We start from the raw sequence: 15,583 nt of genomic DNA, 5'->3' as shown, positions 1-15,583 counted from the left end.
ATTTGTGGATTGCGGATGACTTCACACATGATCATATTGATTTCCTTGACCTTGACATGCATCGTTCCATTCGCTTTTTTGCCCTTCTCTCTCTTCTTTGAAGGATGCATTTCCCACAAGTTTGACCATTATCGATGGGGCCTTTGTGTTCAATGTCAACCAAAGGCCCCACCAAACGAAAAGGTGAGGCTTGGCTTCTCGATTCACCCAGAATAGCAGCTTCCCTCGACAAACCTCTCCATGATTTTGAGCCCATGAAGGACATGTTTTCTTGTCTTTCCCTACTTCACCTTCAATCATGTGTATTGTACTCTTTCACCATAACATGCAATGTGAATATGTTGGCCGCTCACCAATGCAACTATGTGAACTCTAAGTGCCCCGCGCAGAGGTCACGAAAGTGCGAGTGGGCCTCTATCTATCAGCATGTGGTGGCTGATTTATCAAGATTTATTTTTTTTTCGCTAAGTTGGGTCTCGAACCCAAACGAAGAACTTGGGCCGTGGGCGATTCATCAAGATTTTTTTCCCGCTAAATTCGGGCTCAACCCCGGCCAAACTTAGAGACACCTAATGTAGGCTCTACCCAGGAAATATATAATATGTACATATGTACATGATTTGAATGCAATATGATTCTTTGTTTATATTTTTATTTAACATCATTAAAAAGCCATGACATTCTGGTTACACACATTTTTTTAAATCACTTTGTCTTCTCCATTCAAAAGCTTGCAGCCTTCATTCTTGTGAGAGAACCATTTTCTGCAGTAAAACACCATTTCTCTCAATCCCTGCCTGCATACACACACTCTTCTTGACTTTCTGTCTAGGGTTTGGGTTTGGGTTTTGGGTCTCCTTCATTGAAGAATCCTTCACCATGTCTTCTTCTTGGACCTGCTCAGCTTGCAGTCTCCTAAACCATATGTCCTCAGACCAGTGTGAGGTATGTGCCAAACCTAAGAGATCCACCGTATCATCATCGTCGTCACTTCCATCATTGATTCCTTCTATGGTCGCATCGTCTTCTATGGGTAATAACACTCAATGGAACTGCAGAGCTTGCACTTTCCTCAATGAGGAGTTTGATAAGGTATGTGATATGTGCGGAACTCGGAGAGATGTCATTGAGAATTTGGGGTCTGCTTTGAATAATAAGTCTGTTGTTTATGTTAATGATAATGACGGTGATGGGAATGATGATGATGATGATGATGATGATGTTATGGGTGATAATGGTGGTGGTGATGAGAAGGAGAAAAACAGAATGGAAAAGTTCCAGAACATTAAGAAATCCATAAGGCACAACAATCCAAACTCCTGGGAAAGGGAAGGACCCCAGGTCAACACTCAAGAAGACTCCTCCAAAAGGAAAGAATCGCTCTTGGTACCCCAAGGTACCATATCTAATGATGCTCCTCAAAGGGGGAAATCACTAGACGATGGCAAATCCACTGCAAGTATAGTGTCTTATCTTGGTAGTTCGGCAAACAGTATGCTCCAGAAACTCCATCTTGATAGAGTTGGGAGAAAAAAACAAGTACAAGGTACTCATGCATTGTGCAATTGTTATGAGCCTATGCATAAGCACATTTTTTGGGGATTAGATAAAGTCTAGAGTTGATCCTTTAGTTATTGGTTTTCCTATCATTTTTGGATACATAATAAATTGCTAGATGTCTTTTTCAGCTAAGGTAGATTAAGGTACATTAGCTATTGGACGGATTTGGATCAGGCACATTGTCAATGGTTATGGTCCATAGACCTAGGATTTGTGGATCTATAACGGCAATTGTAACATATCTGTCCGTTATTTGAACATTATAAGATCTACACATTCCTGGATGGAGTGTGTAGTATGGGAATATCTGGTTGGGTGGATAATAAGGCTCTAACCTTCACATATCTTTATTAATAAACCATGTCTCTTAAGCCAAGTACTATTTGTTATGTTTGATTCAATGCAAGCTTGGCATGTAATCTAATTTGGGGAAGTTATATTGACATGTGGATTGGTTTCAGTTGTTACAAGGGATAACTCTCCATCAGCTAGTCAGTTTAGCTCAGTTCAGGGTGCTAATCAGAGTATAAGTGTCTTGACATATAATGTCTGGTTTAGGGAAGATCTTGAAGTAACTGAAAGAATGAATGCCATTGGTGGAATCATTTGTGAACACAACCCACATTTCATCTGCTTTCAGGTGTGTGGTTTCATTTACATCTTCCATTGTGTTAGGATTTGGTTTCTTATTTGTGAGTTTGGCTCTTTCATTATTGAGTTTTGCAGAGAAATTGCAGTCAAAAACAGCTCTTGAGTGTTTAGCATTCGTAGAATAGATGTCAAGGAATGCAGATGTGAATTATTTGCACAGATTAAGAACATACTAATCAAAATTTGAGACTAAATTGTATTATGCATGCAGCACATTACTAGTAACTTCTACAATTATTCATCATGAGCTAATCTGGTGTTTATGTGTCTAGAAAATATGCATTAGTATGGATTTGTTAATGTGATAAAGCAAGCATACCATTTGATCATTCTATAACTGACAGGAAAGCCAACATAACATAATAACTTATGCACGTACAAGGTTTTTGGTTCTTCTCCATGTTAATTACTTTTACAGGAAGTAACTCCAAACATTTATAATTTATTTCGGAGCTCAACATGGTGGAGCAGATATCAGTGCTCTCTAACACCTGCATTGGCATCAATGCGAGTGTACTTCTGTATTCTAGTAAGATCATGATTCTGTTTTGTTCTTGTAAGAAATATCTTCTCATTCAAAATATACTCATGCGCAGCAACAATTCTATAGCTAAGCAGGGTGCCCGACACAAGCTTTAGCAGAAGCTCTTATCACAACTCTGTAATGGGTAGGGAGCTATGTATTTCTAAAGTAGATCTAGTGGGAGGCAAACAACTTATTGTTGCCACAACACATTTGGAAAGTCCCTGTCCAGCTCCTCCAACATGGAATCAAATGTTTAGTCATGAACGTGTAGCCCAAGCCAAAGAAGCTCTCGATGCTTTAAAAGGTCATTCAAATGTTGTATTTGGCGGAGACATGAATTGGGACGACAAGCTAGATGGTAGTCCCCCACTTCCGAGAGGCTGGTGTGATGCATGGTCAGTTTTACGACCAGAAGAGGTAGTTTATCAATTTTAGTCTAAGAAGAGTTTTTGTTGCCTGCATTTGCTACCCCATTATGAGTTCTTGATACCCTTTGGTTTCCATGATTTTTTGTAAAGGTTTTTTCCACGTGAATATCAAAGAGTGCTAGATATACCTTTGTTTCCTTGATTTTGTTGAGAAATTTTACATATGACAGCGAACGAGACTTTTGCATTGCCTTCTGGTTTTGCATTGCCTTCTGAGGTGATTTTACATATGGCAACAAAGGAGGTTTTAAATGCATTTAAAACCTTAGTTGTTGATTTTTTTGGAGACCTTTCCATTTATTATAACAAGAAGGTTTCTTGAGTTTTTGGAGAGCATTCCATTTATTTTAACAAGAAGGTTTTTACATCAGATAACTAATATGGGTTTACCTATAATTGGGTTTCCTTCATTGAGTAGGAAGGATTTACTTATGATAGCAAAGAGAATCCAATGCTTTCCGGTAGCCGACTGAGGAAACGAGTGGATAGACTGTTTTGTCATCTTGATGACTTCCAACTTCAAAGCATTGAAATGGTAGGAAGAAATCCTATTCCTGGTGTAACTTTTCAGAAGGAAATGAAGGTGAAAAGACAACCACAACTAGTGAAGCTGCCAGTTTTACCAAGTGATCATTTTGGGTTGCTTTTGAAACTTCTCCCAAGGTTGTGACTGTGGCAATTTACCCTGCAAATTTTTGTTGCAAGGGATTCCCTATCTCATTTTTGAGTAACAGATCCTAGGGAAGGTTTTTTGTCCGCTGTTGGTTGTAAATATAGAAATATGTACAATGCTTTTATGTCTTTGGCTATAAGTGTGATCAACAGCAAAGCGCTTCCTATATTTATTAAAATGCCTCCTATGTCTATATTTATCGCATGTATTTGTGGAAACTATTATGTCAAAAAATATTTGGGACTCTTTTTTGTATAAATTTGCCAATGGTAAATGATATAAATTTGGATATATTATAAGTTGATTATCATGTGGAATAAGTTAAGGATGCATCATGAATTATAGAGTAGGTCTCGTTTTAGCATTTATTTTGCCAATGTTGTAGAAAAGCCAGAATAGTGCAAAGAGAGAAGCATCTCTTAATTCATTTTTGTAGCAATCATTAATAATTACTTTAAGGCCAGTGTATCTTAACTCAAATGACCGTCATATTTCTTGAATAACCTTAGTAGCAATAATTAGTAATAAAATAAAGCCATTCTTTAGTCATTGTGAATAAACTTAGTTGTCTCTTGAATAAACTATTGTAGCATCAAATAGTATAAGCCCATGGTATATCATGGATAATATTTTCAGCAGGCAATGGTAATTTAGGCTGTTATATGCTAACCTTTCATTGTTATAGTATATAATGGAATTTAAATAAAGTGATGAAATCAAACCGAATTAAAAAAACCAATAATATGTAGATTAAGTATTTGTGAAATGAGATTAAGGTTGCTCATGAGTCATAATGCTACTACTGAGATTAGATTAGTAATTCAATCCATTTATTATCCTTCACTTTTGGTGATTAGTGAGATAAGTGAGTAATTTGTTGTACCCTTAGTAGAACCATTAAAAGGCCATTTATCTCATGGATAATCTTTGCAGCAGCCATTGGTAATTAAGTCATGCTGCACTACCGTAAACTTGCATTGCAGTCATAAGTATTTATTGGCATTTGATTATAAGTAATTAAAACAAGCAGAAATAGAAATCCAATTTGTAGATTAATTGTTTGGAATAAGATAAAGGTTTCTGATAATAATACTACTGAGAAAGATTAATAAATCAATTCATATATTGCCCTCTATGTTTGCATTTGGATCCATTGTGATCTTCAATGTTATAGTGTTTTTCGTTGAGCCATTATTTACGGTTCAAAAGGATGGTAAGCATCTTATGGCCTTATATAGAGTATAAACCCTTCTAGGCTCTGGATGAAGCTTTGAAAGCTTCCTTGGTATTACCATTGATCATAGACTATTTCTCTAGTTGGGTTCTAAACCAAATAATATACATAATGCATGTTGCTCTACACATGGCCAGTTTAAAGCTTTTTGTCTGCTTTCTTATACTCTTTTGAGATTCAACTTGAGCTCCATCTCATTATTGGAGGGTTTCACCATTTTGGTCCAAAAAAATGCACCCCCAAGAAGAAATTGAGTATAATCAATCAGTCACCAGTATGTTAGATTGTAAGAATGTATGTCATTTTTCATCCTCTCATTGGAATGTACCCGAAAGGAAAAAAGTGGAGCTGCAAACTTTGTGCTCTCACCTTGGAAGACTTGAGTTTCAGTATGTAAGTTTGCCATGAACACAATACCGGAACCATCAAAAAGTGGCATTGATTTAATCATTTTTCATCCTCTCATTGGAATGTACCACAAGGGAAAAAAGAGCTGCAAACTTACCATGCTCTCTCGCATTATCTATCTCTACCTTTGTGCTCTCACCTTGGAAGACGTGAGCATCAGCATATAAGTTTGCCATGAACACATAACCGGAACCATCAAAAAGTGGCATTGATTTAATAAGCTCATCAAAGCAGACACTGCCTAGACCTAAATCACCATGCCTTTCAGAGCTATTCAATAAAGATGTCCACAAAACAAAATCTGGTGTCACTGGCATTGTATGAAGAATGCCTTCAGCCTCATATAGACATCCATGGCGACCAAATAGATCTACCATGCAACTGTATTGCTCTATACAAGGAAAAATACCATAAACTTCCATCATGGATTTGAAGTAAGAGCAGCCCTTTTCAAGCAAGCCAACATTACTGCAAACTGCGAGAAGGCTTGTGAAGATCACGTCATTGGGTTTTAAGCCTTGCATTTGTAAGGTTCGCAAGCATTTTTCTACCACTTTGTAATTGCCCTGTTGAGCGTATCCTGCAACCAAAGCACCCCATGAAACTAAGTCTTTTTCAGGTAATTTCTCGAATACATTTTGTGCCTCTTCTACGCTCCCACACTTCGCATATGTATCAAGAAGGGCTGTTGCAAGGAGAATATCTGATTCAAGCCCCCTTCTAAGGATCTGCTCATGAATCAATACAGTCTGCCATATAGCTCCAACAATTCCACAAGCTTTCAACAAGCTTAGATGGGTACTTTGATTAGGCTCTATGCCATCCTCACACATGCCTTCAAAAAGTCCGAGTGCAGTAACCCAATGGTCATGATGTGCGAAACCTGTCACCAAAGAACCCCAAGAAAATACATCTCGAGTTTGTAGTCTATCAAATATGCTACGTGCATCATCTAACTTTCCGCACTTACAATACAAGTCAAGAAGGGAATTGCCCAGAATGGCATCCACTATATGGCCACTATGAATGATCAAAAAATGAATAAGTTTTCCATTCAATAATGCTTCTATGCTCCCACATGCTCTCAAGATCAACAGAAAAAGAAGCTTATCTGGCTCAACATTCTCTTGCTGCATTACGCTCAATAAATGGAGAGCAAATGAACCATGTCCATGACCAATATACCCAGAAATAATGGAGGTCCATGCTTCTAGATTTCTGCATGGCATTCTTTCAAAGATTTTCAAAGCTTCATCGAGGTTACCACATTTGACATACATATCGACTAGGGAATTTCCAATAACTTCATCTAAATCACAACCGCCCTCTATTATCTTCCCATGTACATACCTACCAACCTTCATGTCACTCATACTACCAGAAGCTTTCAACATGCCAGAATAGACACATGCATCCGGATCAATACCTTCATTTTGCATTTTCTCAAAGTATTCAAAAGCAAGATAACCTTGCTCACTCTGTGCATGGCCTACAATCATTGCAGCCCATGAAACCAAATCTCGCTCATGTAGGTTCTCAAACACCTTGCGAGCTTCCAGCAACCTTGAACACTTGGCATACATGTCGACAATAGCACTCCCAACTATCAACTCAGATTCAAGTCCTGTTCTTATAACATGATCATGTATGAGTTCCCCCTCCTTTTGAGCAGTTACACTACTGCAAGCTTTTAAAACACATGAATAGATAAATTTATTTGGATTCACATTTTGATCTCGCATTTCTACGTATAGCCTCAAGGCACGACTGCCATGTCTACATTCCACGCATCCTGAAATCATAGCTCCATACAAAACCACATCTCTATCAGAATGCTCTTGGAAAACCTTCACTGCATCCTCTAGGCTCCCACAATTAACATACATATCAACAAGAGCACCTCCAACCACTACAGATCGATCAAACTTCCTGTTCAAAATCTCCGTATGTATCAATCTGCCTTGCCTTAATGCACCTAATCTACCACAAGACTTCAATGCACTTGAAAAACAAGTAATATCAGGCTCTATTTGTTTCTTCATCAGCCCCTCAAACAACTCAAGGGCCATTTCACTATCCCAATTCTGTGAAAGGGCTGATATCATAGTACCCCATGAAATTACATCCTGATTAGATGATTTCTCAAAGACCCTCCAAGCCTCCTCCAGGCTACCACATTTGGTGTACATATACACAAGGGCACTTCTAACACATACATCCACATCATTTCCACCCTTAACTATTTGGTCATGAATCAACCGTCCTTTGTCATTCTCGTTCATATGGCCACATGCTTTTAATATGGATAAAAAAGTAACCTTGTTAGGGTAGATTCCTTCGCCTTCCATTTCATTGTAGATAGCCATTGCAGACGAGCCACACTCATGGTTTGCATAGCCACAAATCAATGAGCTCCATGAAACTATATCTCTTGTCGGCATTTCATCAAACACTTTATAGGCCTCATCCAAGCACCTGCATTTTGAATACATATCAATAAGTGCATTTGCGACAATCAAATCCTTGTAGATATCATATCTAACGATGTGATCATGAATGATCATGCCTTCTTTCATCGCTCCAAAATTGTTACTACAACAAGATAAAATGCTTGAAAACACAAACTTATCTGGATTAACGCCCACCTTTCGCATGTTCTTGTACAGTTCCAAGGCTTTTGTATGGTCTCCAAATCTGATACACGCCAAAATTATCGAATGGAAAGTATACACGTTTGGCTTTGAAATCATGGTAAACATTTTGTATGCTTCTAACAAGTTTCCACATGAGGAAAAGAGGCATATAACATGATAACCCAAGAAAGCTGATGCTTCAAGTCGGCATCTAACCATCAGAGACAATATTTGCCTCCCTCTTTCCATATCCAACGCTTTGTTACAACATTGCAAAAGGGTGTAAAATGAGTCCTTAGAGACAAGGTGCCCTTGAAGATACATGTCCTCTGCAGCTTCAATGGCTTCTTGAAGATCACCCTTTTGGCAGAGTAACCCTAAATCTGTTTTCATGGCCTCTTGAATCTCCGTTTTTTTCAGGGGTAACCTTAAATCTAGTTCTTTCATGTTCAGAAACCCTAACCCTGGTTGTTCTCTCTGAGACAAAGACACTAAATTTTCTGGTTCTTTGGGGTTCAGAGGCCCTAGATCTGATTCACCTTCGAGTATCAGGGGCCCTGAACCATTGGAGAGGAGCTGATCAATGGAAGCTGTGGGTCTGATTGGGTGCAGAGTAGCTCTCTGTTGCAGGCATCTTCTCATGCTGATTACTATCTCTTAATTGTGGGTTTAATGAACAATCAAGTAATTAAGGACCCTAATTATCATGGTTAATGATGCGTATGTGTGAACAAAAACCTCTCGGGAATCGAGGTTCTCGGGTTTTTCTTTGACGCGGACCGGACAAATGTAATGCATAGTGGAACCCGTTCAAGCTTGACCTACTAACCTAGCAGGCAGTTAATAATCAAGCGGCATCTAAAACCAAGTCACCGAGTCAGAGTTTAGGGTTGCAAGGATGCATGCAATCTTTCTTCGAAAGATGAAGAACATTCGAGTTTTTATGCTTCCCTATGAATTGATCATATCTGCGACAAAAAAATATAGAGGTATCCTTTCAGTAAACAATACTTGGGTTTGACAAACTTAACAATCAGACGCCATCTGAAACCAAGTCACCGGGTCAAAGTTTTGGGTTGGAGGGATGCAATCTTCGAAAGGTGAAGGACCATTCATTCGAGTTTTTATGCCTTCCTATGAATTGATCATATGTGCAACAAAAATATAGAGATATCCTTTCATTAAACAATACTTGGGTTTGGCAAACTTTCACAAATAACTCTTATTCGTTGTGTGTTAATTTAATATGTATACATGACCCTTGTACAATCCTTTGGGTGGGTGCACATTTATTGACCATTCATGTTTTGCACGTCCACACTACCTCTGTGTCTCTATTGCTTCCTTCGTCAACTAACATAAGCAAAGTACTCTATATGTGCATACTTTTGCTGAAAATTCGTTTGTGCATTGTTTTTTTTTTATAAAAGATTCCACTCATAGAACTCGCTCTTTCAATTCACAACATGTCCCATTAAACATAATACAGTAACATTGTTGATTGACTTCTAGTCATGGTAGCTTCTATGCAAAACATCCCAAGTTCCCATTTGTGGCAATTTAAGATAATTAAATAAGAGATGAAGAGAGTAAGATGTAGGCAATGCAAAATTATAATGATAATTAGAAAACATGGAGCTACAATTTGTGAGGATGGGTGTTATATGGGATATAGCGAGATGAAGATGAGTAGAATCTCGTTGGTTCCTCATATCTGAGATTGTCTGCAATTGGGTATTCATAAAATATATTATGCTATAGGCTAAACCTTGGTTTTTTTTTCTCCTCAAGAAATATACTACAACACTAGTATTAAGAAGTGGCCTAAGGCTATATCCATGCCACATGGAACAAATAGAATATTTGATACGTAGTTTTTTTGACAAGGTAAACATTATTAGCTTGGAGGAGTCGGTCAATAATAATAAGGTTGAAGGGTACCTTCTATCCATTACTTCCTAGATGTGACGAACCTAAAACATGGGGGTTCTAGAAACAAACCCAAAACACAGTGGGGAGAAGAGAGAATAACCAAAAAAGAGATTTCATTAATATAAGTTAAGCATGATTAAGAAGAAGATTAGTTACAAACTCCTTAAAGCTACTATAATTAAGGAGAGAGGGAGGAGAGAGTTTCTAAATCTAGGAATGATCAAAAAATGAGGCGAGGTTTCTTCTTATATAGGCCAAGGGGGTGGCCGTTATGCCAAGAGGGGTGGTTGTTATGGCAAGAGGTGGCTCTTGGTCTCCCTTGGAGACCCTTGGCGTTAAGCCAAGAGGTGTCTTTTGGTCTCCCTTGTGGCTAGTCGTTGGCACTTGGACGTTGTTGTTCTTGTAGCACTAGGTATTTCCCAAGTCCCAACTTAGATTGGGACTCATGGTCCCAACCCAAGGGTGGAACCCCTTCTTAGGGTTTGGGATTGGGACCGATTCCCTTCTTGGGTCCCAACTCCTTATGCTTGTGACAACATTGATCGTGACCCCTTGTTCCAACTCGTTTAAGGGTCGCTTGGGCCCGCGGTGACTCACTTCAGAACCGCGTTCTGGTTGGACCTCTTTAGGGGCACCATATGGATTGTGAAAAACCTAAAACATGGCGGTCTTGAAATGACCCAAAACACGGTGGAGAGAAGAGATATCAAGATGAAACTATGATTAATTATCATTAATGCTTAATCACGATTACAAGAAGGTTTTATTATGAGCTCCTTCGAGCTAACTAAGATTGAGGAGAGTGTGTGTAAGTACGGAATCAAGGAATGAACAAAACTAAGGAGAAGCTCCATATATATTGTCTAAGGATGGTCGTTGGGTAACCCTAGTCGTTATGCCAAGTGGTGACTCTTGGGCTTCTTGAGTTGTTATGCCAAGAGGTGGTTGTTGGGCTCCCTTGGCGTTGGGCCAAGAATGGTCGTTGAGGCTAGCCATTGGGGCTAGTCGTTGGACTAGCCGTAGAGTAGTCCCAAGTGGGACTGCTCGTTGGGACAGGGTTGTTCAAGCCCATGGTGGATCTGGGATTGGGACTAGGATCACGATTGGGACCGGGACTAGGTCGCTTTTTGGGTCGCAACTCACTTTGGGACTAGCGACTATGTGGGACTGTCCCAACCGAAACCTGGCTTGGGTTATGCACGTGCCAACTCCGACTGGGACTTTCGTGGTTCTGTGCCAAATCGTTATGGGGTGCCGTGGCTCCGTCATGACACATCTTGGGATCGTGTGGTACCGGTTGGGACTCTTTAGGGACACAACATGGACAACTTTAACTATGTACATAACTTTTGCTTGCTACACATATAATCATAGTATGGAGCCATACGTGCATTCGCAGTCGAGAATGTTTGAATCATTCCATTCGAGAATGTTTCATATATGTATTATTACTGAGTACTTGCTTGGCTCCTTGCCTGCTGATGCGTGAGAGAGAGAGAGTCTGAGTCTGAGTTCAGAGTCTGGTATGCATGTATGTATGTATGTGGCCGTGTAAGTAATTACATACATACATAGCAGCAGTAGTGGCAGGGGCAGCAGAACGGACAGAAGAAGAGCAGCGCGCAGAGAGAGAGAGAGCAGAGCAGAGTGAGGAGAGATGGGAGAAGATGGAGGAGCTCCTCAAGTTATCATGGAAACGTCCATGGGGGCGATCACCATCGAGGTAAGCATCCATATTACACACACACACACACAAAGAGAGAGAGAGAGAGAGAGAGAGAGAGAGATTATATTATCGTCTTCGGAGGTCAAATATGACTCTTTGGAGAGAGAGTGTATGTGTGTGAGAGAGTAAGTGAGTGAGTGTGTGTGTGTGTGAGAGAGAGAGAGAGAGAGAGAGAGATTTGCCTTTTCTGTTTTCTTTTGTGGTATATTTTATAGCTCTACACAAAACACGCTCCCAAAGCTTGCCGTAATTTCATGGAGCTGTCAAGACGTGGCTACTACAATGATGTGAAGTTCCATCGAATTATCAAGGTTTGGATGCATTTTGCATTTCCTATTAGAGACAAATACTGAAATACTCCTACCTTTTTGGATATTTATTAGAATTACCCCTCAGTTTTGAAGAATGACCAGAATAACCCCAGTTGTAGTAAAAAATCTCAAAACTCAAGGAATGTTTGGGTAATTTCTGAAAACAGTGGTGATTTCCCTGGTAAATTTCCAAAACTTAAGGGTATTTTTCTGTTTTTCTCATTCTTGTGTATGCATAACTTGTATTTATGGAAACGGAGTTTTTATTCAGTCTCTATATTTATTCTGCTTTGTAGGATTTCATGATACAAGGTGGTGATCCAACTGGCACTGGGCGGGGTGGAGCCTCTATCTATGGGTATTCCTTGGGCTTCTATTGCTTTGTTAACATAAGTTCATGATAAATTAGATGGTGATTATGATGTTTGTTGAGTGACTTAGAGTGAACTTTTCATTATAATTTGGATCCTTCTTTTACCTATTATCGAGATTTTTCAACCTGCAAGATTATTATTTATTATCTTTTTGCTCTATCCTCAGCATAAATCCTGAATTGAGAGATGGAACCATAAAGGATAGGAGTCCAAAATGAACACTCTTGTAAAATTGTTTTAAAATCTTTATAACACCAAGTTTTATGTAACATTTTCTCAGTGTGGTGAAGGCTCTCAACCCAGTGTAATCTGAAACTGTTGAAGCTTTCATTCAAAGAGAACATTAGGGGAGAAAAGTCGTAAAAAGTAAAATACTAGTCTTGATTGTCCCTCCCCCAAGAAAATTTTGATCATGCATTTTTTTCAGATTTTCAATCTTATTAGTGCTCTAGTAAGCCTTTTCTCTAGATTATCTCAATAAAAATTGAGAACTATAAAAATAAGAGTAGATCAGCCACAATAATCCATGAGTTGTATACTGAAACCTTTATTTTCTGCACATCTGCAGACAACCAACAGAAATCCTAATTTTGTTACCTTCACTAGCTTAATGTGAGTGGGAACCTTCATGAGGATAGACTCTGGATGATTTAGGAAGAAGACTTGCGAAAACATTCTTCTTGAATGTATCCATCTGTTCCCCAAATAGTTTTTCAAGGAAGGGTGTCGTAGGTTCATCTTTTCATGGATTTCTGGTTTTCTCACTTCTTTGTCACCACTGGATTCCATGTGCGTCAACCTGTTCACTCGTAGTCGCACTCACAATTACTTTAATTTGAAAATAATCATGCATTCTATTTAGATGAATATTAAGTTGCACAACATTTCCTTACTGAAATAAGCTTATCCATGATTTCCTACATTCTGCTTGTATATTTAAAATAAGAAAATTCATTACTGTAAATAAAAAGTGCCCTCTTTGTGATACAGTACTCTCATAACTGGTATGATACCTATAAATTTTAGTAGCAGGTAACTGAAAACTGTAAATCCACAGGAAACTAAGTTATTTGTCATCCCATCATAGAGGCCCCAGGAATTTGTTTTAGGCAGATAAAGAAAGATTTTCGTTCAATAGTGTATAAGAGGCCTAGTCAGACCCACACAAATGTGTCAAAGTTTCCATTCTTGTAAAACTGGAGCAATTGGTACAGTTACATATCTGCCATTTATAAAGTTTAAGTCCATCTGCATTTCTATTAGGGCTCTTTCTGCATTTGTGATCAGTGCAATATGAGATTACTATAAAAATTTCTCAATTTGCATGTGCATCCCTTTGCGCTAAATTATTTTATCCTATAATCATTCTTCTGTCCCTCTATAGTACTATTCACTCGATCATAATTTGCTGATTCAACTTTCCTTGTCTATATTTTGGAATCTCATTCGACTTAGTGTACAATGTCCCTATTACATTACTTGTATTATCAGCGTATTTTTTGCACTGAATTGCGTTGCATATGTCAAAGGAGGCATTCATAATATTGATGCATTTCATCTCCATTCGACCCATTCTTTGCAACAAACTTCATGATTGTTAATTCTTACTGTGTTTATTGATGGATTCAATGTAGTAATACATGTTAAATGGGATTATGTAGAGCGAAATTTGAGGATGAAATCACTAGAGAGCTGAAGCACACTGGAGCTGGTGTATTATCAATGGCTAATTCAGGACCCAATACAAATGGTAGCCAGTTTTTCATAACCCTTGCGCCGACACAGTGGCTCGATGGTACAGAAAGATCTTATTTATTTCTAAAACCATGGGCATTATGGATTTATTTCAACTATTTTTATCTGTTTATGGTGCAGGAAAACACACAATATTTGGTAGGGTTTTTGCTGGTATGGAGGTTGTCAAAAGGCTTGGGAATGTCCAGACAGACAAAAGTGATAGGTAAGACTACTTAGTATGTAAACAAATGGTATCTACATTTGGTAAGTGTTTACATACCAAGTGTCAACTTCTGCGCCTTTCCTTAATTTTGCTTTGATATCCACAATGTGCATTTTTGGCCCTCATTAATGTACTTTCTAGAATGTGTATCAGTCTCACATCGAGGGAAACTGGAAAGAAACACAGTTTGTTTTAGATTTCATGTGTTTGAATCTTATGAAACGGCATGGGGAAAGAAAATATAGGTTGCTTTGGTTAAACAAAGTGGAAAGGTCTTGTAGTGATGATGTTGCTGATCCATTTTGTAGCAATATTAAGTATGTGTGACTCTCATATATATACTGTTGAAAAAATCTTTGTTAAAAAAGGAGAAAATGTCATAGCCTGAACAATGATACTATTGTGTGTACTACATGTATATGCTGAATTGTCATTGGCATTGACATGATGAGAGAACTTAGATGGGAAAGATTTTAATAGATAAAGTAGACCACAATAAGAAAGCCAATATACTATATATTAATCATATTATAGTTTATAAATATATTATAAAGAGGTCTACAAAAGAAGGGTTAACAATCAAGAAAATGGTCAGAAAGGTGAAATTTGGGTGTTGTTGCTGTGGCATACCAAAGGTTTAAACTTTGTCTTCCATGTTTATACAGGCCTGTCCATGATGTTAAAATTTTGAAGACAACCGTAATTGATTGATAGCAATTCAAAGCAAATGAAGTATGTGAGTTGTCACTGGTCTAAATCAGATTGTAGTTTATCCCATTTCATGGCTTCTTTGGATATGGAGTAAATGGTGTATGTGTGCCATTTTCTTTAGGTTTGTGCAGAAACATCGCAATCTCTTCATATTATCATGGCAATGTGTTAACTGAGTTGGCATCTCGTGAAGAAACAGAAAGCAGTGTTGCATCTCACGATTTTTGTTTTTGGTTGACCATGACAATTTGTCATTAGTAAAAAGAGAAGGGTGATGCTGAAGCAAGATCAAGAAGAATTTTATTCTATCTTTAGAATTACATTTGACTATGAACTCAACATTGTCGAATTTGGCCTAAAATAACTTGAAAATTAATATATATAATGCGATTAGGTTATGATAATCATGCATCTTTCCAATGCCCAGAACAATCAATCCAATTCTATAGAATATTT

At 38.2% G+C, this 15,583-nt stretch overlaps 3 protein-coding genes across 5 annotated transcripts; 2 read left to right on the top strand and 1 right to left on the bottom strand.

Annotated features, from left to right (window-relative positions):
- Positions 1–762: 762 nt before the first annotated feature.
- On the top strand, positions 763–4,034 carry LOC147860953 (endonuclease/exonuclease/phosphatase family protein). Of its 2 annotated transcripts, none has more exons than XM_087323921.1 (5): positions 763–1,546; positions 1,995–2,200; positions 2,630–2,740; positions 2,822–3,154; positions 3,584–4,034. In XM_087323921.1, the coding sequence occupies exons 1-5, from the start codon at positions 880–882 to the stop codon at positions 3,833–3,835; spliced, it is 1,569 nt and encodes a 522-aa protein (XP_087180047.1). In that variant the 5' UTR covers positions 763–879; the 3' UTR covers positions 3,836–4,034. The 2 variants fall into 2 exon arrangements, with proteins under 2 accessions (XP_087180047.1, XP_087180048.1); XM_087323922.1 differs by having other exon boundaries at positions 764–1,546; positions 2,022–2,200.
- Positions 4,035–5,064: 1,030 nt separating this feature from the next.
- Positions 5,065–8,878, bottom strand: LOC147860952 (pentatricopeptide repeat-containing protein At1g06140, mitochondrial-like). 2 transcript variants are annotated; one of them, XM_087323726.1, is made up of 2 exons: positions 8,126–8,265; positions 5,065–7,955 (listed from the first exon to the last, which is right to left on the bottom strand). In XM_087323726.1, the coding sequence occupies exon 2, from the start codon at positions 7,919–7,921 to the stop codon at positions 5,516–5,518; it is 2,406 nt and encodes an 801-aa protein (XP_087179852.1). In that variant the 5' UTR covers positions 7,922–7,955; positions 8,126–8,265; the 3' UTR covers positions 5,065–5,515. The 2 variants fall into 2 exon arrangements, with proteins under 2 accessions (XP_087179852.1, XP_087179851.1); XM_087323725.1 differs by having other exon boundaries at positions 5,065–8,878.
- A 2,724-nt stretch (positions 8,879–11,602) lies between these two features.
- On the top strand, positions 11,603–15,466 carry LOC147860951 (Cyclophilin-like peptidyl-prolyl cis-trans isomerase family protein). The gene is made up of 6 exons (XM_087323185.1): positions 11,603–11,768; positions 11,987–12,082; positions 12,379–12,440; positions 14,118–14,251; positions 14,332–14,416; positions 15,082–15,466. The coding sequence occupies exons 1-6, from the start codon at positions 11,703–11,705 to the stop codon at positions 15,125–15,127; spliced, it is 489 nt and encodes a 162-aa protein (XP_087179311.1). The 5' UTR covers positions 11,603–11,702; the 3' UTR covers positions 15,128–15,466.
- Positions 15,467–15,583: the final 117 nt, after the last annotated feature.

Source organism: Azolla caroliniana, unplaced genomic scaffold (assembly GCF_043228905.1).
Source record: "Azolla caroliniana isolate FFs.n. ecotype wild unplaced genomic scaffold, voAzoCaro1.0.p SCAF_8, whole genome shotgun sequence".
Taxonomy (NCBI): Eukaryota; Viridiplantae; Streptophyta; class Polypodiopsida; order Salviniales; family Salviniaceae; genus Azolla; species Azolla caroliniana.
Note: the sequence above shows the minus strand (reverse complement) of the source record. Positions and strands in the feature narration are given on the sequence as shown.